Source organism: Thunnus thynnus, chromosome 5 (assembly GCF_963924715.1).
Source record: "Thunnus thynnus chromosome 5, fThuThy2.1, whole genome shotgun sequence".
Lineage (NCBI taxonomy): Eukaryota > Metazoa > Chordata > Actinopteri > Scombriformes > Scombridae > Thunnus > Thunnus thynnus.
The window spans coordinates 32,253,539-32,277,457 of NC_089521.1; the positions used below are offsets into that span (position 1 = coordinate 32,253,539).

General features: G+C 38.7%; 4 protein-coding genes across 4 annotated transcripts; all 4 read left to right on the forward strand.

Annotated features, from left to right (window-relative positions):
- The first annotated feature begins 558 nt into the window (after window positions 1-558).
- On the forward strand, window positions 559-3,140 carry LOC137183606 (gamma-crystallin M2-like). The gene is made up of 3 exons (XM_067590781.1): window positions 559-652; window positions 1,674-1,916; window positions 2,815-3,140. Exons 1-3 carry the CDS (start codon window positions 620-622, stop codon window positions 3,091-3,093), a joined length of 555 nt encoding a protein of 184 aa, XP_067446882.1. The 5' UTR covers window positions 559-619; the 3' UTR covers window positions 3,094-3,140.
- Window positions 3,141-7,204: 4,064 nt separating this feature from the next.
- Window positions 7,205-9,509, forward strand: LOC137183607 (gamma-crystallin M2-like). The gene is made up of 3 exons (XM_067590782.1): window positions 7,205-7,279; window positions 8,037-8,279; window positions 9,186-9,509. Exons 1-3 carry the CDS (start codon window positions 7,247-7,249, stop codon window positions 9,462-9,464), a joined length of 555 nt encoding a protein of 184 aa, XP_067446883.1. The 5' UTR covers window positions 7,205-7,246; the 3' UTR covers window positions 9,465-9,509.
- Window positions 9,510-12,990: 3,481 nt separating this feature from the next.
- Window positions 12,991-15,358, forward strand: LOC137183608 (gamma-crystallin M2-like). The gene is made up of 3 exons (XM_067590783.1): window positions 12,991-13,023; window positions 14,101-14,343; window positions 15,040-15,358. Exons 1-3 carry the CDS (start codon window positions 12,991-12,993, stop codon window positions 15,316-15,318), a joined length of 555 nt encoding a protein of 184 aa, XP_067446884.1. The 3' UTR covers window positions 15,319-15,358.
- Window positions 15,359-20,138: 4,780 nt separating this feature from the next.
- Window positions 20,139-22,511, forward strand: LOC137183609 (gamma-crystallin M2-like). Its single transcript, XM_067590784.1, has 3 exons — window positions 20,139-20,232; window positions 21,244-21,486; window positions 22,187-22,511. Exons 1-3 carry the CDS (start codon window positions 20,200-20,202, stop codon window positions 22,463-22,465), a joined length of 555 nt encoding a protein of 184 aa, XP_067446885.1. The 5' UTR covers window positions 20,139-20,199; the 3' UTR covers window positions 22,466-22,511.
- Window positions 22,512-23,919: the final 1,408 nt, after the last annotated feature.

Below are 23,919 nucleotides of genomic sequence, written 5' to 3' on the forward strand. Positions count from 1 at the left end.
CTTTGGTTTTTGTCAAACATTGGACCTTTGGGCCTCAAACAATTATTTATTTGGTAGAACTGCTAACAAGTCAAACATCTGTAACATGACAATGAGCCAATAGTACACACAGGGGTTACGAGCCAAAAGGTTTACCAAAGCCAAACCAAAAATGTTGGTTTAATCTTTAACATTTTTTTAAAATTTTATAAGCTTATCATATATTATTTAATGTAAAATCTTCATCTGAAAAGTAACTAAAGCTGTCAAATTAAAGTAGTGGAAGAGAAAATACAATATTTCCCTCTGAAATGTAGTGGAGTGGAAGTAAAAATTAACATAAATGAAGATACTCAAGTAAAGTACAAGTACCTACATATTGTACATAAATACAGTACTTGAGTAAATGTGCTTATTTACATTCCACCACTGATGAATGACTTGTGTATCTTCTGAATGTAATATGCACATCGTTTTACTGGTCAAAGTCAACCCAGTGTTGTACTGGTACTATGGTGCTTTGTGTGTCTCTGCTGACTCAGTGCTCTGAAACACAAAGCAGCTTGATGTTCAGGTGTATAAAAGCTGTGAGCTCAGACAGGTATGAAGCACACCAACAGCAGGCAGGCAGTACACGAACATGTCCACCACCGACATGAACATGAGGAGCAAGGTAAGTCCCAGAATGCATTGCTTCTCTACATTTTATTTTGAAAAACAAACACTCACATAGGAGTGAGATCAGCTGGAAAACACATCTCTGAGTCTGAAAGTCACATGACTTTCCAACCTCTGAAGCTAGATAACAGGAGAGACTGATCAGTATTGATACTCACCCAATCAGGCTGATAATGTATTGATTATTATACAGTGGAGGAAAGTAATTAAGTACATTTACTCAAGTACTGTACTAAAATACAATTATGAAGTACTTGAGTATTTCTATTTGATGCTACTTTATACTTTCACTACACTACATTTCAGAGGGAAATTTTGTACTTTCTACTCCACTACATTTATTTGACAGCTTTACTTTTCAGATGAAGATTTGACACAATGGATAATATAACAAGCTTTTAAAATACAACACATTGTTAAAGATGAAACCAGTGGTTTCCAACCTTTTTGGCTTTTGACATCTTACAAAAAGCAGTGTGTAGTCGGGGTCACATTTCACATGTCTATGAGTTGTTAACAGCTCCACCAAATAGTGATTTTTCCCTCTAAACTTCTCACATGCTTTCATTTCAATAAATGTTCAAATGATCCAATATTTCAGCAAAAATCAAAGATCAGAGAAAAAGTCCAAAAACTGAAAACAGATCTTTGTATCAGAACTTTGTTTTTTCTTCTTTCTTTTCTTTTGGGAACCACTGGACTAAACTAGCTAACTGTATATAAAGTGGTGTAAACTAGCTCGACCTCCAGCAACTACAACAGTAACATGCTGCTCTAACACTGATGCTTCAGTACCAATAGTCTAATGATGTCATATATAATAATATATCAGTCAGAGGGACCAAACCAATACTTTTACTGCAATACTTTAACTACATCAAGCTGATAATACTTTTGTACTTTTACTGAAATAGGATTTTTCATGCAGGACTTTTACTTGTAATGGAGTAAAGCTGTGACCAGTGATTATTTTCATATATACAGTATAGACAACAACTCTTCTGTCTCTGTCTCAGATCGTCTTCTACGAGGAGAGGAACTTCCAGGGTCGTTCCTATGAGTGCAACAGTGACTGCCCCGACCTGTCCACCTTCCTGAGCAGGTGTCAGTCCTGCAGGGTGGAGAGAGGCTGCTTCATGGTCTATGACCGCACCAACTTCATGGGCAACCAGTACTTCCTGAGGAGGGGCGAGTACTCCGACTACATGAGCATGATGGGAATGAGCGACTGCATCAGGTCCTGCCGCATGATCCCCATGGTAACCACACAACCAACCACATTACAGCCCTGACATCTTCATGAATCTGAATCAGTTCAGACCCCATCTGACCAATCAGACTGTAGTCCTTCATCTTGTAGTTTTTATAACGTCACTGACGAATGACAGTCTTGTTTCTCACTCTTCTGTGACTGAATCAGTATCAGAGGAATTACAGCCACATTGGACAATGACTTTCACAATGTAAGGACGTGGAGGTCGGAGTGGTGGAACGACAAGTAGCATGTATGACTTTCATACATGGTGACCAGAGTTTAGAGCTGCAACTAACAACTATTCTCATTATCAATTAATCTGTTGATTATTTTCTCGATTAATCGATTAGTTGTTTGGTGTATAAAATGTCAGAGAATGGTGAAAAATGTCGATTGCTGTTTCCAAAGCCCAAGGTTGTGTCATCAAATTACTTGTATTGTCCCGATGAACAGCCCACAACTGAAAGATATTCAGTTTACTACCATAGAATAATAAAGAAACCAGAAAATATTCGTATTTGAGAAAGTGGAATCAGAGAATTTGGATATTTTTCTTAAAAAATTACTCCAAGCAATTAATTGATAATCAAAATACTTGGAGACTGATTAAATAGTTGACAACTTATCAGTTCACATCCCGTCACAGAGCTGCACTTAATGTCCACTTATGCTTTGACCTTCACAAAGAGCTCAACATTTTGGGAAACACGGTCTTCCTTTCTGAGTGTCAGATATTCAGATGGATCAGTCTCAGCTAAATATAGAGCACCACATACTTCTGGCCATGTAATGTATTTAGGTACAAATAAGGACTGATCCAAATTAACTCCCAAGAACTCTTCATACATTCTACTGACACTGACTGATTATTGATTACTGATGAGTGGCTCCATGTGTTGCAGCACCGTGGATCTTTCAGGATGAAGATCTACGAGAGGGAGAACTTCGGAGGCCAGATGTCCGAGCTGATGGACGACTGCGAGGACATCATGGAGCGTTTCCGCATGTCCAACTGCATGTCCTGTAACGTGATGGAGGGACACTGGCTGATGTTCGAGCAGCCCCAGTTCAGAGGCAGGATGGTGTACATGAGGCCTGGAGAGCACAGGACCTTCATGAACCTGGGCATGGGCAGCATGAGGTTCATGAGCATGAGGCGCATCGTGGACTCCTGCTACTAGACACTGTTAACACTGACAAATAATAAAGTGTTGTTTGTGTAAATAAGGTTTACTGTCTGTTTCCTGAGCTACAACACAAAGAGTAAAGAACACAGACCATGTAAATAATAATCAAAGAAAGCTAAACCTATTCTTTCTTTTTCTATTTGGATCCCCATCGGCTTCCACAAAGAGTTCACTGGGCTTACTGATCATCAACACAACAACAACTCAATAAAACAAGAAAGGACATAACAAACAAAGATCAGAAAAAAAGTGAAAATAACTTCTCATTTCCAGTTCTAAATTTTTATTCCAGGGCTCCACTAGAGTAGATTTTCATGATTCACAGTTCAAAAAATTCCTTATTTATCTTATACTGGCCCTTTATGCAGCCCCTCAGTTCAGCCTCTGTCTCTAACAGGTAGTCTTAGCTCCTGTTTCTTTAAGGCCCCCCTCCCAATTGAGTCCACTCTGTTCTGATTGGCCGGCTTTCTGTATCAGAGTTGTGTTAAGCTACCGCCGATGCAAACCCAACATTTCCTGCTTTACTCGTTCATATTATTCATATATATATTCATATAGTTCCATCTGTAGGGTTTGTTCCACTGCTGAGAAGAACACCGCTCTAGTTTTCCCTTCTTTTTCCAACATAGTATCTTCTTTTTGACGATCGATTGTTTTGGGCTGCTTATGTCCTCCATGCACACACACACCGCAAGCTTATTCAAGCCTGGCTAGAGTTAGCGTTGACTAGACACAGCTAAGCTGCATTAGTGGAACGGTTTGAGCCTCAAGTGAAGGTTGATATTAATTCTAGCCAGGCTTTTTCAAGTAAGCACAGCTTTCTCTAGCTACATTGATGGAATACCCTTCAGGTGAGATTCACCTGTAATCAGTAACAGACTGGGACACAAAAACAGCTCTGGGGTTTGACCCAGAGCAGCCCGACACATACAGCACACAGATACTACACAGTCTCATGTGGTTGTCATGATAACATCATTTCTGACAGTAAAACAGGCTTTTAAATATAAGTTTAACACAAGCAACTGTGTAAATCAGGTTCATTTAATTCAGACAGAAAAATGTAGGAGGTGTAATAATGCGTTCCAAACAGATGGCAAGGTGTGAGTGTATATGCAGATTGAGGTGGTGACGGAGGGTAAAGGAACGCAGGAGAATGACTGGATATTCAGTCCCATGATTAGCATGAAATCCTCCTCTATAAACCACAAAGAGTGATATGAGCTCATGCTGGTTCTGCTTTAGAAAGTTCATGTTTTTACATTTAAAATATTATCACACATACAAACCACACAGCATGTTTGATTTTTTTCTAACACTGGACGACATTTAGACAACAGATTCATGTTAAAATCAATCACTAAAAATTACTCAATATCAGGTCAATATAGCAGCAACACAAAACTGGGTTACCCAGAAATCCACGCAAGAGGTTGTTTTGACCCAGTTTTATTTTTATTTTACTGTCGGATTATTTACCCAAACTAAATCAACCCTATTCTTTTCAAATTGACATGTCACAGTTTGTTCTTGATTGTTAACAGTGGTGGAAGAATTAGTCAGATCCTTTATTTAAGTAAAAGTATAGAAATATTATCAGCTAAATTCACTTATTCCATCCACTTCTGTTTCACTGCCTATTATTAAATCAAATTTGAGGGTTAATATCTTACACTGCACTGTAACTTTTATTCTCCTGTTTTATCTGTCTTATTCGATTTTATCTTATTTTTTCCCAATTTAAAACATTTTAATTGTATTTAAATGTCACTTTACATTGCCTTGTGTTGCTTTTGTATTCTCTCTTGATGTCTTTCATGTTTTATGTGAAGCACTTTGAATTGTCTTGTTGTTGAAATGTGCTGTAGGATAAAGTCCCCGCATGATTCAAAGGCAGACAGCACAGGCCTCAAACAACAGACCAGCTCTTTCTTCCACACCCAAGGATTGCTGGTTCATAAAGTGAGAGCCAGAACCAGACCATCTAAACAACCTCCTGCAAACAGAAAGGATCAGATAAGGAACCGCCCCCATCTCCTGCATGGTCACCAAACCAGACCACTGACCCAAACCATCTCTGATCTTTCAAGCTACAAGAGCCAGCAAGATAGGAAGATCAATTCACACACAATTGAGAACACCATTTTGATAAACAACCCCCACTTAAGAGCCAGTCACACACAGAGACGAACTGGCACCAAACTTTAACCCCACTGTGGATTTTGATTTTCAGGACTTGAGTGATCAACCCAAGAACTGATCACTGGGCAGACCGGCATAAGGCACAAGACATGCTGCACTATATGCCATGCCCATTCGCACACACACACACACACTCAAATGGCATGGACCCCCGCCGTTGGCAGTCAGACCAAAGACCAGAGGACTGTAAAACCCATGGATTAGTTTTAGATTTTTGTCTAAGGACAATTATTGTTGTATGTTGATATGTGTGTATATCATATGTGTGTTGTTATGTACTTTGGTTAGACTTTTATTCCACTGCCTTTAAGCTAGGACCCAGGACATGTACCATTAACATAATCCCATCATCCATGATAACACTATCATGTTTAGTATCATTCTACTTTTTTCACTGTCAGAATGCTATAGTTACTATCAAAATTGCAAAATTAGGAATCATGCAACTGTTAAACTGTAAATACTTTGTTTAATGGAGTAACCATATTCAGGAATTGTACCTGCCTGTCCTTGGACAGGGGCGGGACTGACTTTGCTCCTCCAGAACTCTGCAACCCTGGGATTGGCCAGGAGGCACCTTCTGGGCGGGCAGACTGTAACTTTAAAACAGTGTCTTATCTGAGACTCTGTGCTGTTTTTGGGCTGTCTGCTCTTTTGCTGTTTTGCTGTTTTTAAGCGGCTCTTTAAGGCTGCTTGATGCTGCTTGCTGGTTCTTCTTGCTTTCTGCCATGCCGGTGGAAAGCTTGCAGTTTGCTAGTCTGAAGATGTGACTCAGAGCATCTTCTGAATCTGGAGTCATGAGTTGATGTTGTTGTAGTGTTTAGTACTTGTAGCTGTAGTGTTAGTAATAAATGTGCATGTAACTAAGGTGAACTTGTTTGTGTTTTCTTGTGCTTACATCTCAGTCACTTAACCTTAAAAGACCTATGAGACCCTTGCAAAATCATAATTAAGATTAATAACACTCATAATTCTAATTGACCTCTCTTGTGTGTCCAACAAGGAGGACTATTTCCATATTATTATATCTGGTCTAATATGAGTTATGTCACCGGACGAATAATTTCATGTTGGAGTTGTGCACAATAATAATTCATAATTCCCCCATAAAATCATAAAGATATTTGGGTGCCCAAATTCCTACACTGCGATACAAATAAATTTGCCTTGCCGTAAAGTATTAAGAGTAAAAGTGCTTGTTTTACAGAAAATTGGCCGCGATGACTGATATGTTAAATCAGCTGGGTAAAGAAAAGAAGAAAAAACAAAGTTCTGCCACACAAAGTTTAATTAATTTTTCAGACTTTTCTCTAAATTTTGGTTTTTGTCAAACATTGGAAAGTTTTACGTCTTTGGGCTTCAGACAATTATTCATTTGGTAGAACTGCTAACAAGTTAAACATCTGTAACATGACAATGAGCCAATAGTACACACAGGGGTTATGAGCCAAGAGGTTTACTAAAGCCAAAACAAAAACAAATGGTTTAATTTTTTAAACATTTGTTTAATGTTATAAGCTTATCATATATTATTTAATGTAAAATCTTCATCTGAAAAGTAACTAAAGCTGTCATATTAAAGTAATTGAGTAGAAAGTACAATATTTCCCTCTGAAATGTAGTGGAGTGGAAGTAAAAATGAACATAAATGAAGATACTCAAATAAAGTACAAGTACCTACATATTGTACATAAATACAGTACTTGAGTAAATGTGTTTATTTACATTCCACCACTGATGAATGACTTGTGTATCTTCTGAATGTAATATGCACATCGTTTTACTGGTCAAAGTCAACCCAGTGTTGTACTGGTACTATGGTGCTTTGTGTGTCTCTGCTGACTCAGTGCTCTGAAACACAAAGCAGCTTGATGTTCAGGTGTATAAAAGCTGTGAGCTCAGACAGGTATGAAGCACACCAACAGCAGGCAGGCAGTACACGAACATGTCCACCACCGACATGAACATGAGGAGCAAGGTAAGTCCCAGAATGCATTGTTTCTCTACATTTTATTTTGAAAAACAAACACTCACACAGGAGTGAGATCAGCTGGAAAACACACATCTCTGAGTCTGAAAGTCACATGACTTTCCAACCTCTGAAGCTAGATAACAGTAGAGACTGATCACCTGATCAGGCTGACAATGTATTGATTATTATACAGTAATAAAGTACATTTACTCAAGTACCGTATTTAAGTACAATGTGAAGTACTTGAGTATTTCCATGTGATGCTACTTTATACTTCCACTCCACTACATTTCAGAGGTAAATATTGTACTTTCTACTCCACCACATTTATTTGACAGCTTTAGTTACTTTTCAGATGAAGATTTGACACAATGGATAATATAACAAGCTTTTAAAATACAATACATTGTTAAAGATGAAACCAGTGGTTTCCAACCTTTTTGGCTGTTGATGTCTTACAAAAAGCAGTGTATAGTTCAAACTAGCTCGACCTCCAGCAACTACAACAGTAACATGCTGCTCTAACACTGATGCTTCAGTATTAATAATCTAATGATGCCATATATAATAATATATCAGTCAGAGGGACGAAACCAATACTTTTACTGCAATACTTTAACTACATGAAGCTGATAATACTTTTGTACTTTTACTGAAATAGGATTTTTCATGCAGGACTTTTACCTGTAATGGAGTAAAGCTGTGACCAGTGATTATTTTCATATATACAGTATAGACAACAACTCTTCTGTCTCTGTCTCAGATCATCTTCTACGAGGAGAGGAACTTCCAGGGTCGTTCCTATGAGTGCAACAGTGACTGCCCCGACCTGTCCACCTTCCTGAGCAGGTGTCAGTCCTGCAGGGTGGAGAGAGGCTGCTTCATGGTCTATGACCGCACCAACTTCATGGGCAACCAGTACTTCCTGAGGAGGGGCGAGTACTCTGACTACATGAGCATGATGGGAATGAGCGACTGCATCAGGTCCTGCCGCATGATCCCCATGGTAACCACACAACCAATCACATTACAGCCCTGACATCCTCATCAGTCTGAATCAGTTCAGACCCCATCTGACCAATCAGACTGCAGTCCTTGATCTTGTAGTTTTTATAACGTCACTGACGAATGGCAGTCTTGTTTCTCACTCCTCTCTGACTGAATCAGTGTCAGAGGAATTACAGCCACATTGGACGATTCTGCAGCTCATGATTTATGTCTTTTAAAGTAAGACTTTCACAATGTAAGGATGTGGAGGTCGGAGTGGTGGAAGGACAAGTAGTACGTCTGACTTTCATACACGGTGACCGGAATTTAGAGCTGCAACTAACAACTATTCTCATTATCAATTAATCAATTAATCTATCGATTATTTTCTCGATTAATCGGTTAGTTTTTTGGTCTATAAAATGTCAGAGAATGGTGAAAAATGTTGGTCACTGTTTCCAAAGTCCAAGGCGCGTCCTCAAATATCTTGTATTGTCCCGATGAATAGCCCACCACTGAAGTATAGTCAGTTACTGTCATAGAATAATAAAGAAACCAGAAAATATTCATATTTGATATTTTTCTTAAAAAATTATGATTAATCACTAATCAAAATACTTGGAGACTGATTAAATAGTTGACAACTTATCAGTTCACATCCCGTCACAGAGCTGCACTTAATGTCCACTTATGCTTTGACCTTCACAAAGAGCTCAACATTTTGGGAAACACGGTCTTCCTTTCTGAGTGTCAGATATTGAGATGGATCAGTCTCAGCTAAATATAGAGCACCACATACTTCTGGCCATGTAATGTATTTAGGTACAAATAAGGACTGATCTAAATTAACTCCCAAGAACTCCTCATGCGTTCGACTGACACTGACTGATTATTGATTACTGATGAGTGGCTCCATGTGTTGCAGCACCGTGGATCTTTCAGGATGAAGATCTACGAGAGGGAGAACTTCGGAGGCCAGATGTCCGAGCTGATGGACGACTGCGAGGACATCATGGAGCGTTTCCGCATGTCCAACTGCATGTCCTGTAACGTGATGGAGGGACACTGGCTGATGTTCGAGCAGCCCCAGTTCAGAGGCAGGATGGTGTACATGAGGCCTGGAGAGCACAGGACCTTCATGAACCTGGGCATGGGCAGCATGAGGTTCATGAGCATGAGGCGCATCGTGGACTCCTGCTACTAGACACTGTTAACACTGACAAATAATAAAGTGTAAATAAGTTTGTGTAAATAAGGTTTACTGTCTGTTTCCTGAACCACAACACAAAGAGTAAAGAACTTAGACGCCATGTAAATAATAATCAAAGAAAGCTAAACCTGTTCTTTCTTTTTTATTTGGATCCACATCAACTTTCACAAAGTGTTTGCTGGGCTTACTGAGTTCAACACAACAACAACAATCTCAATAAAACAAGAAAGGACATAACAAACAAAGATCAGGAAAAAAGTGAAAATAACTTCTCATTTCCAGCTCTAAATTTTTATTCCAGGGCTCCACTAGAGTAGATTTTCATGATTCACAGTTCAAAAAATTCCTTATTTATCTTATACTGGCCCTTTATGCAGCCCCTCAGTTCAGCCTCTGTCTCTAACAGGTAGTCTTAGCTCCTGTTTCTTTAAGGCCCCCCTCCCAATGAGCCCACTCTGTTCTGAATGGCCAGTTTTCTGTATCAGAGTTGTGTTAAGCTACCGCCGATGCAAACCAAACATTTCCTGCTTTACTCCTTCATATTGTAAGCTTTGAAATGACTAAATAATGTGAGAATTTTATTGTGAAGAATGTACAGGAAAAGAAATGTATTCCTCACTGAATTAGTGGAGCTTCATTAGTGTTAACATATGGAAATATTTGGAGCTCTTTGTTCAGCGGATCAGTTAGAAATAATGCAGGGAGGAATAGTACAGGCAGAAACAGCAACAGTGATGATGATCTTTGATGAAAAGCTGCAGATGCCCAGCACACCTCCAACAAGTAAACTAATAATTTTGCTTTGCCCTGCTGTGTAATGGAGTCATGAATGGGCGTGACTACCCCCAAAACAATGGAAAAATGCCATAATGTTAGCAGATCGGAGCAGCAAATTGGCATGCTGTGCGTGGAGCAGATGACCATGTAAAGAAATCTGTCATCAGTCGGTGTCCGCTTGGGCTGAAAGTAGAAAAAACCTGTTGGAACCAAGTTTTCAGAGCAGTCTGAAGTTGGTGTTTTTTGCTCACAGGGATTACTGCTACATACGTTTACCTCATTATTTGACACTTTGGCCACGTTTAATATGAACATCTGACAATGAAGCGTTATATATATGACTGGAAAAAGGAAAAGCATAATAGGTCCTCTTTAAGTCCAGTCATGCTAAACTTATGCTAATGCTAACTATCTTAGCAGATGTTCAGTAGCTGCTGTCTCATTTTAGTGAGATTCATGTGATTCTGTTTATCATTTAAGATCAGTAAGCAGCATAGAAACAGTTGATAATCAGTATAATGTAATAAGCAGGGAGAGAAAGTGTTTGTATATATGCTGTATAAAATAATTTACAGTACAAGAATATGAAATATATTAGCATTTATGTAAAAGATGATTTAGACAAGACACATAACTGTTAACAAAGGGCTGTTTGGTGCCCTAGTCAAAACATTCACTGCGCCCCTGAGGGAATCAATCAAGGGAGAGTAAGGGGTGTGGGTATGATTTTGGGGGGATACCACAATCTTACATAGGACTGTATAATTTAGGATTTTAATCTGTCCAAAATTTAGTGCCAGACCATCTCCCTTGCCTTCTTAATTGCGGCAGTATTGCCCTTTTTGATGATGACTCCTTTCTTCATATAGTTCCATCAGCAGGGTTTGTTCCACTGCTGAGAAGAACACTGCTTTAGTTTTCCCTTCTTTTTCCAACATAGTATCTTCTTTTTGACAATCGATTGTTCTGGGCCGATGTGTCTTCCATGCACACGCACACCGCAAGCTTATTCAAGCCTGGCTAGAGTTAGCGTTGACTAGACACAGCTAAGCTGCGTTGGTGGAACGGCTTGAGCCTCAAGTGAAGGTTGATGTTAATTCTAGCCAGGTTTTTTCAAGTAAGCGCATCTTTTTCTAGCTGCATTGATGGAATACCCTTCAGGTGAGACTCACCTGTAATCAGTAACAGACTGGGACACAAAAACAGCTCTGGAGTTTAATCAAGAGCAGCCCGACACATACAGCACACAGATACTACACAGTCTCATGTGGTTGTCATGATAACATAATTTCTGACAGTAGAACAGGCCTTTAAATATAAGTTTAACACAAGCAACTGTGTAAATCAGGTTCATTTAATCAGACAGAAAAATATAGGAGGTGTAATAATGCGTTCCTAACAGATGGCAAGGTGTGAGTGTATATGCAGATTGAGGTGGTGACGGAGGGTAAAGGAACGCAGGAGAATGATTAGTATGAAATCCTCCTCTAAAATCAACAAAAGGTTACACAAGCTCATGCTGGTTCTGCTTTACAAAGTTCATGTTTTTACATTTAAAATATTATCACACATACAAACCACACAGTATGTTTGATTTTTTTTCTAACACTGGACGACATTTAGACAACAGATTCATGTTCAAATCGATAACTAAAAATTACAGTGGTGGAAGAATTAGTCAGATCCTTTACTTAAGTAAAAGTACAAAAATATTATCAGCTAAATTCAATAATTCCATCCACTTGTATTTGCCACTGCCTTTTCTTAAACCAAATTCTACTGTTTTATCTGTTTTATTTGATATAACCCCCCCCCCCCCCCCCCCCCCGAATTTAATACTTTTCAATTGTTTTTAAACACCTTTTTACATTGCCTTGTGTTGCTTTCATATTTTTGCTTGATCCCTTTTGTGTTTTATGTAAAGCACTTTGAATTGCCTTGTTGTTCAAATGTGCTATACAAATAAATTTGCCTTGCCTTAAAGTATTAAGAGTAAAAGTGTTTGTTTTGCAGAAAATTGGCCACTATGACTGATATGTTAAATCAGCTGGGTAAAGGAAAGAAGAAAAAACAAAATTCTGCCACACAAAGTTTAATTCATTTTTCAGACTTTTCTCTAAACGTTGGTTTTTGTCAAACATTGGACCTTTGGGCCTCAAACAATTGTTTATTTGGTAGAACTGCTAACAAGTCAAACATCTGTAACATGACAATGAGTCAATAGTACACACAGGGGTTATGAGCCAAAAGGTTTACCAAAGCCAAACCAAAAATGAATGGTTTAATCTTTAACATTTTTTTTTTTAATTTTATAAGCTTATCATATATTATTTAATGTAAAATCTTTATCTGAAAAGTAATTAAAGCTGTCAAATTAAAGTAGTGGAAGAGAAAATACAATATTTCCGTCTGAAATGTAGTGGAGTGGAAGTAAAAATTAACACAAATGAAGATACTCAAGTAAAGTACAAGTACCTACATATTGTACATAAATACAGTACTTGAGTAAATGTGCTTATTTACATTCCACCACTGATGAATGACTTGTGTATCTTCTGAATGTAATATGCACATCGTTTTACTGGTCAAAGTCAACCCAGTGTTGTACTGGTACTATGGTGCTTTGTGTGTCTCTGCTGACTCAGTGCTCTGAAACACAAAGCAGCTTGATGTTCAGGTGTATAAAAGCTGTGAGCTCAGACAGGTATGAAGCACACCAACAGCAGGCAGGCAGTACACGAACATGTCCACCACCGACATGAACATGAGGAGCAAGGTAAGTCCCAGAATGCATTGCTTCTCTACATTTTATTTTGAAAAACAAACACACACACAGGAGTGAGATCAGCTGGAAAACACATATCTCTGAGTCTGAAAGTCACATGACTTTCCAACCTCTGAAGCTAGATAACAGTAGAGACTGGTCAGTATTGATACTCACCCAATCAGGCTGATAATGTATTGATTATTATACAGTGGAGGAAAGTAATTAAGTACATTTACTCAAGTAGTGTACTTAAGTACAATTATGAAGTACTTGAGTATTTCCATTTGATGCTACTTTCTACATTTCAGAGGTAAATATTGTACTTTCTACTCCACTACATTTATTTGACAGCTTTAGTTACTTTTCAGATGAAGATTTGACACAATGGATAATATAACAAGCTTTTAAAATACAACACATTGTTAAAGATGAAACCAGTGGTTTCCAACCTTTTTGTCTTTTGACATCTTACAAAAAGCAGTGTGTAGTCGGGGTCACATTTCACATGTCTATGAGTTGTTAACAGCTCCACCAAATAGTGATTTTTCCCTCTAAACTTCTCACATGCTTTCATTTCAATAAATGTTCAAATGATCCAATATTTCAGCAAAAATCAAAGATTAGAGAAAAAGTCCAAAAACTGAAAACAGATTTGTGTATCAGAACTTTGTTTTTTCTTCTTTCCTCTCCCATTAATCATCTCACGACCCCTCAGATTTATCTGCTGACCCTTTGGAGGGGCCCCGACCCCTAGGTTGGGAACCACTGGACTAAACTAGCTAACTGTATATAAAGTAGTGTAAACTAGCTCCACCTCCAGCAGCTACAACAGTAACATGCTGCTCTAACACTGATGCTTCACTATTAATAATCTAATGATGTCATATATAATAATATATCAGTCAGAGGGACCAAACCACTACTTTTACTGCAATACTTTACCTACAACAAGCTCATAATACTTATGTACTTTTACTGAAATAGGATTTTTCATGCAGGACTTTTACTTGTAATGGAGTAAAGCTGTGACCAGTGATTATTTTCATATATACAGTATAGACAACAACTCTTCTGTCTCTGTCTCAGATCGTCTTCTACGAGGAGAGGAACTTCCAGGGTCGTTCCTATGAGTGCAACAGTGACTGCCCCGACCTGTCCACCTTCCTGAGCAGGTGTCAGTCCTGCAGGGTGGAGAGAGGCTGCTTCATGGTCTATGACCGCACCAACTTCATGGGCAACCAGTACTTCCTGAGGAGGGGCGAGTACTCCGACTACATGAGCATGATGGGAATGAGCGACTGCATCAGGTCCTGCCGCATGATCCCCATGGTAACCACACAACCAACCACATTAAAGCCATGACATCTTCATGAATCTGAATCAGTTCAGACCCCATCTGACCAATCAGACTGCAGTCCTTGATCTTGTAGTTTTTATAACGTCACTGACGAATGACAGTCTTATTTCTCACTCCTCTGTGACTGAATCAGTGTCAGAGGAATTACAGCCACATTGGACGATTCTGCAGCTCATGATTTATGTCTTTTAAAGTAAGACTTTCACAATGTAAGGATGTGGAGGTTGGAGTGGTGGAACGACAAGTAGCACGTATGACTTTCATACACAGTGACCAGAGTTTAGAGCTGCAACTAACAACTATTCTCATTATCAATTAATCTGTTGATTATTTTCTCGATTAATCGATTAGTTGTTTGATCTATAAAATTTCTGTTTCCAAAACCCAAGATGACATCCTCAAATATCTTGTATTGTCCCAATGAACAGCCCACAACTGAAAGACATTCAGTTTACTGTCATAGAATAATGAAGAAACCAGATTTTGAACCTTTCCTTTAACGTCAACCCCATATTGTGTACTTTGATCAGGTGTCCACATACTTCTGGCCATGTAATGTATTTAGATACAAATAAGGACTGATCCAAATTAACTCCCAAGAACTCTTCATGCATTCTACTGACACTGACTGATTATTGATTACTGATGAGTGGCTCCATGTGTTGCAGCACCGTGGATCTTTCAGGATGAAGATCTATGAGAGGGAGAACTTCGGAGGCCAGATGTCCGAGCTGATGGACGACTGCGAGGACATCATGGAGCGTTTCCGCATGTCCAACTGCATGTCCTGTAACGTGATGGAGGGACACTGGCTGATGTTCGAGCAGCCCCAGTTCAGAGGCAGGATGGTGTACATGAGGCCTGGAGAGCACAGGACCTTCATGAACCTGGGCATGGGCAGCTTGAGGTTCATGAGCATGAGGCGCATCCTGGACTCCTGCTACTAGACACTGTTAACACTGAGAAATAATAAAGTGCTGTTTGTTTAAATAAGGTTTACTGTCTGTTTCATGAGACACAACACAAAGAGTAAAGATAACAGACGCCATGTAAATGTCAATGTAACCAAAGAAAGCTAAACCTATACTTTCTTTTTTATTTGGATCCCCATCAACTTCCACAAAGTGTTTGCTGGGCTTACTGAGTTCAACACAACAACAACAATCTCAATAAAACAAGAAAGGACATAACAAAGATCAGGAAAAAAGTGACAATAACTTCTCATTTCCAGCTCTAAATCTTTATTCCAGGGCTCCATTAGAGTAGATTTTCATGATTCACAGTTCAAAAACACTCCTTATTTATCTTATACTGGCCCTTTATGCAGCCCCTCAGTTCAGCCTCTGTCTCTAACAGGCAGTCTTAGCTCCTGTTTCTTTAAGGCCCCCCTCCCAATGAGCCCACTCTGTTCTGAATGGCCAGTTTTCTGTATCAAAGTTGTGTTAAGTTACCGCCGATGCAAACCAAACATTTCCTGCTTTACTCCTTCATATTGAAAGCTTTGAAATGACTAAATAATGTGAGAATTTTATTGTGAAGAATTTACAGGGAATGAAATGTGTTCCTCACTGAATTACAAAATATGGAGATATTTGGAGCTCTTTGTTGAGTGGATCAGTTAGAAATAATGCAGGGAGGAATAGTACAGGCAGAAACAGCAACAGTGATGATGATCTTTGATGAAGGGCTGCAGACGCCCAGCACACCTCCAACAAGTAAACTACTAATTTTTCTTTGCCCTGCTGTGTAATGGAGTCATGGCTTGACATGACTACCCCCAAAACAATGGAAAAATGCCATAATGTCAGGGGAGTGGAGCAGCAAACTGGCATGCTGTGCGTAGAGCAGATGACCATATAAAGAAATCCATCATCAGTTGGTGTCAGTTTTGGCTGGAAGTAGTAAAAACCTGTTGGAACTGAGTGTTCAGAGCAGTCTGAAGTTGGTGCTTTTTGCTCACAGGGATTACAGCTACATATGTTTACCTCATTATTTGACACCTTGGCCACGTTTAATATGAACATCTGACAATGTAACATTATATATATGAATGAAAATAAGGTAATGCATCATAGGTCCTCTTTAAGTCCAGTCGTGCTAAACTCATGCTAATGCTAACTATCTTAGCAAATGTTCAGTAGCTGCCGTCTCATTTGAGTGAAATTCATGTGATTCTGTGTATCATTCAAGATCAGTAAGCAGCATAGAAACAGTTAATAAACACTATAATGTAATAAGCAGGGAGAGAAAGTGTTTGTATATATGCTGTATAAAATAATTTACAGCACAAGAATATGAAATATGTATTTATGTAACAGATGTTTTACACAAGACATATAACTGTTAGCAAAGTGCTGTTTGGTGCCCTAGGTGGCCCTGAGGGAACCAATTAAGGGAGATTAAGAGGGGTGATCGCAATCATGAGGGGATCCATAGTGTCACCACACACATAAGACTGTATAATTTAGGATTTTAACCTGTCCAAAATTTTATGCCAAGCCATCTCCCTTGCCTTGTTAATTGTGGCAGTAAATGGCAAATGGACTGTACTTGTATAGCGCCTTTCTAGTCTTCTCACCACTCAAAGCGCTTTTATACTACGAGTCACATTCACTCATTCACACACATTCATATGCTGAATGGGTACAGGGGCTACCATGCAAGGTCCCAACCTGCCCATCAGAGGGAACTAACCATTCACACACATTCACACACTAATGGCACAGCCATCAGAAGCAATTTTGGGGTTCAGTATCTTGCCCAAGGACACTTCAACATGCGGACTGGGGGAGCCGGGAATCGAACTGCTGATCTTCTGATTAGTAGAAAACCCGCTCTACCTCCTGACTCGCTCTAACTCCTGAGCCACAGCCGCCCCTATTGCCCTTTTTGGTGATGACTCCTCTATATTCTTCATATATTTCCATCAGTAGGGTTTGTTCCGCTGCTGAGAAGAACACCACTCTGGTTTTCCCTTCTTTTTCCAACATAGTATCTTCTTTTCGACCATCGATTGTTCTGGGCCGATGTGTCCTCCATGCACACGCACACTGCAAGCTTATTCAAGCCTGGCTAGAGTTAGCGTTGACTAGACACAGCTAAGCTGCGTTAGAAGAACAGCTTGAGCCTCAGGTGAAGGTTGATGTTAATTCTAGCCAGGCTTTTTCAAGTAAGCAGAGCTTTCTTTTGCTGCGTTGATGGAATACCCCTAAGGTGAGACTCACCTGTAGTCAGTAACAGACTGAGACACAAAAGCAGCTCTGGAGTTTAATCCAGAGCAGCCCGACACATACAGCACAAAGATACTACACAGTCTCATGTGGTTGTCATGATAACATCATTTCTGACAGTAAAACAGGCCTTTAAATATAAGTTTAACACAAGCAACTGTGCAAATCAGGTTCATTTAATTCAGACAGAAAAATGTAGGAGGTGTAATAATGCGTTCCAAACAGATGGCAAGGTGTGAGTGTATATGCAGATTGAGGTGGTGACGGAGGGTAAAGGAACGCAGGAGAATGACTGGATATTCAGTCCCATGATTAGCATGAAATCCTCCTCTATAAACCACAAAGAGTGATATGAGCTCATGCTGGTTCTGCTTTAGAAAGTTCATGTTTTCACATATAAAGTATTATCACACATACAAACCACATAGTATGTTTGATTTTTTTCTAACACTGGACGACATTTAGACAACAGATTCATGTTAAAATCAATCACTAAAAATTACTCAATATCAGGTCAATATAGCAGCAACACAAAACTGGGTTAATGTTACCCAGAAATCCACTTAAGAGGTTGTTTTGACCCAACTTTAGTTTTATTTTACTGTCGGGTTATTTACCCAAACTAAATCAACCCTATTCTTTTCAAATTGACATGTCACAGTTTGTTCTTGATTGTTAACAGTGGTGGAAGAATTACTCAGATCCTTTACTTAAGTAAAAGTATAGAAATATTATCAGCTAAATTCACTTATTCCATTCACTTCTATTTGCCACTGCCTTTTATTAAACCGAATTTGAGGGTTAATATCTTACATTGCACTGTAACTTTTATTCTACTGTTTTATCTGTCTTATTCAATTTTAGTTTATTTTTTCCCAATTTAAAACATTTTAATCGTATTTAAATGTCTCTTTACATTGCCTTGTGTTGCTTTTGTATTCTGTCTTGATGCCTTTTGTGTTTTATGTAAAGCACTTTGAATTGCCTTGTTGTTCAAATGTGCTATATATTTGCCTTGCCTTAAAGTATTAAAAGTAAAAGTGCTCATTTGCAGAAAATTGGCCACTATGACTGATATGTTAAATCAGCTGGGTAAAGGAAAGAAGAAAGAACAAAGTTCTGCCACAAAAAGTTTAATTAATTTTTCAGACTTTTCTCTAAATTTTGGTTTTTGTCAAACATTGGAAAGTTTTACCTCTTTGGGCCTCAGACAATTACTCATTTGGTAGAACTGCTAACAACTCAAACATCTGTAACATGACAATGAGTCAATAGTACACACAGGGGTTATGAGCCAAAAAGGTTTACCAAAGGCAAAACAAAAACAAATGGTTTACTTTTTTAACATCTTTTTTAATGTTATAAGCTTATTATATATTATTTAATGTAAAATCTTTATCTGAAAAGTAACTAAAGTTGTCAAATTAAAGTAGTGGAAGAGAAGCTTACAGAGCTCAAAGGTCACTATGGCTAAGAGAAAAAAAATCCTCTAAGTTACCTTATATTTATAGAAGTGAGTGAGTATGTAAAGGTATAGGTGTTTGCACAACTGTGTCTAGAACAAACAAAACAAACCAAACAAACCAGGTCTGTGGTTAGTCTGAGAGGAACTTAACCTATGTGCATGTTCCATCACTGGAATGCAGCATGTAGCCACTAAGGTCACAAAGGGTCAATCCACTATTTATTTTCTGCAACAAAGAAGCAAAATAAAAGTAAACTTGTATTTTTCCACATGAGATTACAGGCTATTGTTTGCAGGAGAATGACTGGATATTCAGTCCAATGATTAGCATGAAATCCTCCTCTAAAAGCCACAAAGAGTGACATGAACCCATGCTGGTTCTGCTTTACAAAATTGATGTTTTTACATTGAAAGTGTTATCACACATACAAACCACAGAGGATGAACAAATTTATGTTCAAATCACTCACTCAACATCAGGTCAACATAGCAGCAACAAAATACTGGGTTAATGTTATCCAGAAATCCATTCAACCTCTTTGGGCTTCAGACAATTATTCATTTGGTAGAACTGCTAACAAGTCAAACATCTGTAACATGACAATGAGTCAATAGTACACACAGGGGTTATGAGCCAAAAAGGTTTACCAAAGGCAAAACAAAAACAAATGGTTTAATTTTTTAACATCTTTTTTAATGTTATAAGCTTATCATATATTATTTAATGTAAAATCTTCATCTGAAAAGTAACTAAAGCTGTCATATTAAAGTAATTGAGTAGAAAGTACAATATTTCCCTCTGAAATGTAGTGGAGTGGAAGTAAAAATGAACATAAATGAAGATACTCAAATAAAGTACAAGTACCTACATATTGTACATAAATACAGTACTTGAGTAAATGTGCTTATTTACATTCCACCACTGATGAATGACTTGTGTATCTTCTGAATGTCATATGCACATCGTTTTACTGGTCAAAGTCAACCCAGTGTTGTACTGGTACTATGGTGCTTTGTGTGTCTCTGCTGACTCAGTGCTCTGAAACACAAAGCAGCTTGATGTTCAGGTGTATAAAAGCTGTGAGCTCAGACAGGTATGAAGCACACCAACAGCAGGCAGGCAGTACACGAACATGTCCACCACCGACATGAACATGAGGAGCAAGGTAAGTCCCAGAATGCATTGCTTCTCTACATTTTATTTTGAAAAACAAACACACACACAGGAGTGAGATCAGCTGGAAAACACACATCTCTGAGTCTGAGAGTCACATGACTTTCCAACCTCTGAAGCTAGATAACAGGAGAGACGGATCAGTATTGATACTCACCCAATCAGGCTGATAACATATTAATTATTACACAGTGGAGGAAAGTAATTAAGTACATTTACTCAAGTACTGTGCTTAAGTACAATTATGAAGTACTTGAGTATTTCCATTTGATGCTACTTTATACTTCCACTCCACTACATTTCAGAGGGAAATATTGTACTTTCTACTCCACTACATTTATTTGACAGCTTTAGTTACTTTTCAGATGAAGATTTGACACAATGGATAATATAACAAGCTTTTAAAATACAACACATTGTTAAAGATGAAACCAGTGATTTCCAACCCTTTTGGCTTTTGACATCTTACAAAAAGCAGTGTGTAGTCGGGGTCACATTTCACATGTCTATGAGTTGTTAACAGCTCCACCAAATAGTAATTTTTCCCTCTAAACTTCTCACATGCTTTCATTTCAATAAATGTTCAAATGATCCAATATTTCAGCAAAAATCAAAGATTAGAGAAAAAGTCCAAAAACTGAAAACAGATTTGTGTATCAGAACTTTGTTTTTTCTTCTTTCCTCTCCCATTAATCATCTCACGACCCCTCAGATTTATCTGCTGACCCTTTGGAGGGGCCCGACAACAGTAACATGCTGCTCTAACACTGATGCTTCAGTACTAATAGTCTAATGATGTCATATATAATAATATATCAGTCAGAGGGACCAAACCAATACTTTTACTGCAATACTTTAACTACATGAAGCTGATAATACTTTTGTACTTTTACTGAAATAGGATTTTTCATGCAGGACTTTTACTTGTAATGGAGTAAAGCTGTGACCAGTGATTATTTTCATATATACAGTATAGACAACGACTCTTCTGTCTCTGTCTCAGATCGTCTTCTACGAGGAGAGGAACTTCCAGGGTCGTTCCTATGAGTGCAACAGTGACTGCCCCGACCTGTCCACCTTCCTGAGCAGGTGTCAGTCCTGCAGGGTGGAGAGAGGCTGCTTCATGGTCTATGACCGCACCAACTTCATGGGCAACCAGTACTTCCTGAGGAGGGGCGAGTACTCCGACTACATGAGCATGATGGGAATGAGCGACTGCATCAGGTCCTGCCGCATGATCCCCATGGTAACCACACCACCAATCACATTACAGCCCTGACATCTTCATCAGTCTGAATCAGTTCAGACCCCACCTGACCAATCAGACTGCAGCCATTGATTTTGTAGTTTTTATAACGTCACTGTTTGATGACTGACAGTCTTGTTTCTCACTCTTCTGTGACTGAATCAGTGTCAGAGGAATTACAGCCACATTGGACGATTCTGCAGCTCATGATTTATGTCTTTTAAAGTAAGACTTTCACAATGTAAGGATGTGGAGGTCGAAGTGGTGGAAGGACGAGTAGCACGTCTGACTTTCATACTCAGTGACCAGAGTTTAGAGCAGCAACTAACAACTATTCTCATTATCAATTAATCTGTTGATTATTTTCTCGATTAATCGATTAGTTGTTTGATCTATAAAATTTCTGTTTCCAAAACCCAAGATGGCATCCTCAAATATCTTGTATTGTCCCAATGAACAGTCCACAACCGAAAGACATTCAGTTTACTGTCATAGAATAATGAAGAAACCAGATTTTGAACCTTTCCTTTAACGTCAACCCCATAGTGTGTACTTTGATCAGGTGTCCACATACTTCTGGCTATGTAATGTATTTAGGTACAAATAAGGACTGATCCAAATTAACTGCCAAGAACTCCTAATGCATTCGACTGACACTGACTGATTATTGATTACTGATGAGTGGCTCCATGTGTTGCAGCACCGTGGATCTTTCAGGATGAAGATCTACGAGAGGGAGAACTTCGGAGGCCAGATGTCTGAGCTGATGGACGACTGCGAGGACATCATGGAGCGTTTCCGCATGTCCAACTGCATGTCCTGTAACGTGATGGAGGGACACTGGCTGATGTTCGAGCAGCCCCAGTTCAGAGGCAGGATGGTGTACATGAGGCCTGGAGAGCACAGGACCTTCATGAACCTGGGCATGGGCAGCATGAGGTTCATGAGCATGAGGCGCATCGTGGACTCCTGCTACTAGACACTGTTAACACTGACAAATAATAAAGTGCTGTTTGTGTAAATAAGGTTTATTGTCTGTTTCATGAGCCGCAACACAAAAAGTAAAGAACAGAAATGATCCAATTAAAGACGCTATATAAATAATAACCAAAGAAAGCTAAACCTATTCTTTCGTTTGTATTTGGATCCCCTTTAGCTTCCACAAAGTGTTTGCTGGGCTTCCTGAGCCCACGACAACAACAATGACAATCTCAATAAAACAAGAAAGGACAAAACAAACATAGATCACAAAAGAAGTGAAAATAACTTGATGTATAATAATGAAGTCAATAGAAACTTGCAACATAAACAAAAACAAAAGTGTCAATATAAAAGCCAAGAAAAAGAGAATAAAATCAAAACGTTTCCAATAACTAAAAGTAACATCTGAACTTAAACTGAATCTACTCATTGATTTTTCTGCGTTATCTTTAATGTAAAAGTATTATTCCACATCTTTGAATGAACCAGCAGCTCTAAATTTTTATTCTGGGACTCCACTAGAGTAACTTTGCATGATTCACAGTTCAAAAAACTCCTTATTTAGCCTCTGTCTCTAACAGGAAGTCTTAGCTCCTGTCTCTTTAAGGCCCCCCTCCCAATGAGCCCACTCTGTTCTGATTGGCCAGCTTTATGTATCAGAGGCATGTTAAGTCACCGCTGATGCAAACCTAACATTTCCTGCTTTACTGCTTCATATTACACATGACTAAATAACGGGCGACTTTTATTGTGAAGAATTTACAGGAAATGAAACGTGTCCCTCACTGAATTAGCAATTAATGGCACTAAAAACCATTTGACACAATATATGGAGATATTTGAAGCTCTTTGTTGAGCGGATCAGTTTGAAATAATGCAGGGAGGAATAGTACAAGCAGAAACATCCACAGTGATGATGATGTTTGATGAAGAGCCACAGATAACCAGCCCACCTCCAACAACTAAACTACTTATTTTACTTTGCCCTGATGTGTAATGGAGTCATGGCTCGGCGTGACTACCCCCAAAACAATGGAAAAATGCCATAATGTTAGCGGAGCAGAGCAGCGAACTGGTGTGCTCGGTGTGGAGCAGATGACTATATAAAGAAATCTGTCACCAGCCGACATTGGCTTGGGCTGAAAGTAGAAAAAAACTGTTGGAAACCCAGTGTTCAGAGCAGTCTGAAGTTGGTGCTTTTTGCCTACAGGGATTACTGCTACATATGTTTACCACATTATTTGACACTTTGGCCACATTTAATATGAACATCTGGCAATGTAACATTATATATATGACTGAAAATAAGAAAACACATAATAGGTCCTCTTTAAGTCCAGTCATGCCTAACTCATGCTAATGCTAACTATCTTAGCAGTTTTCAGTAGCTGCCGTCTCATTTGAGTGAAATTCATGTGATTCTGTGCATCATTCAACATCAATAAGCAGCAT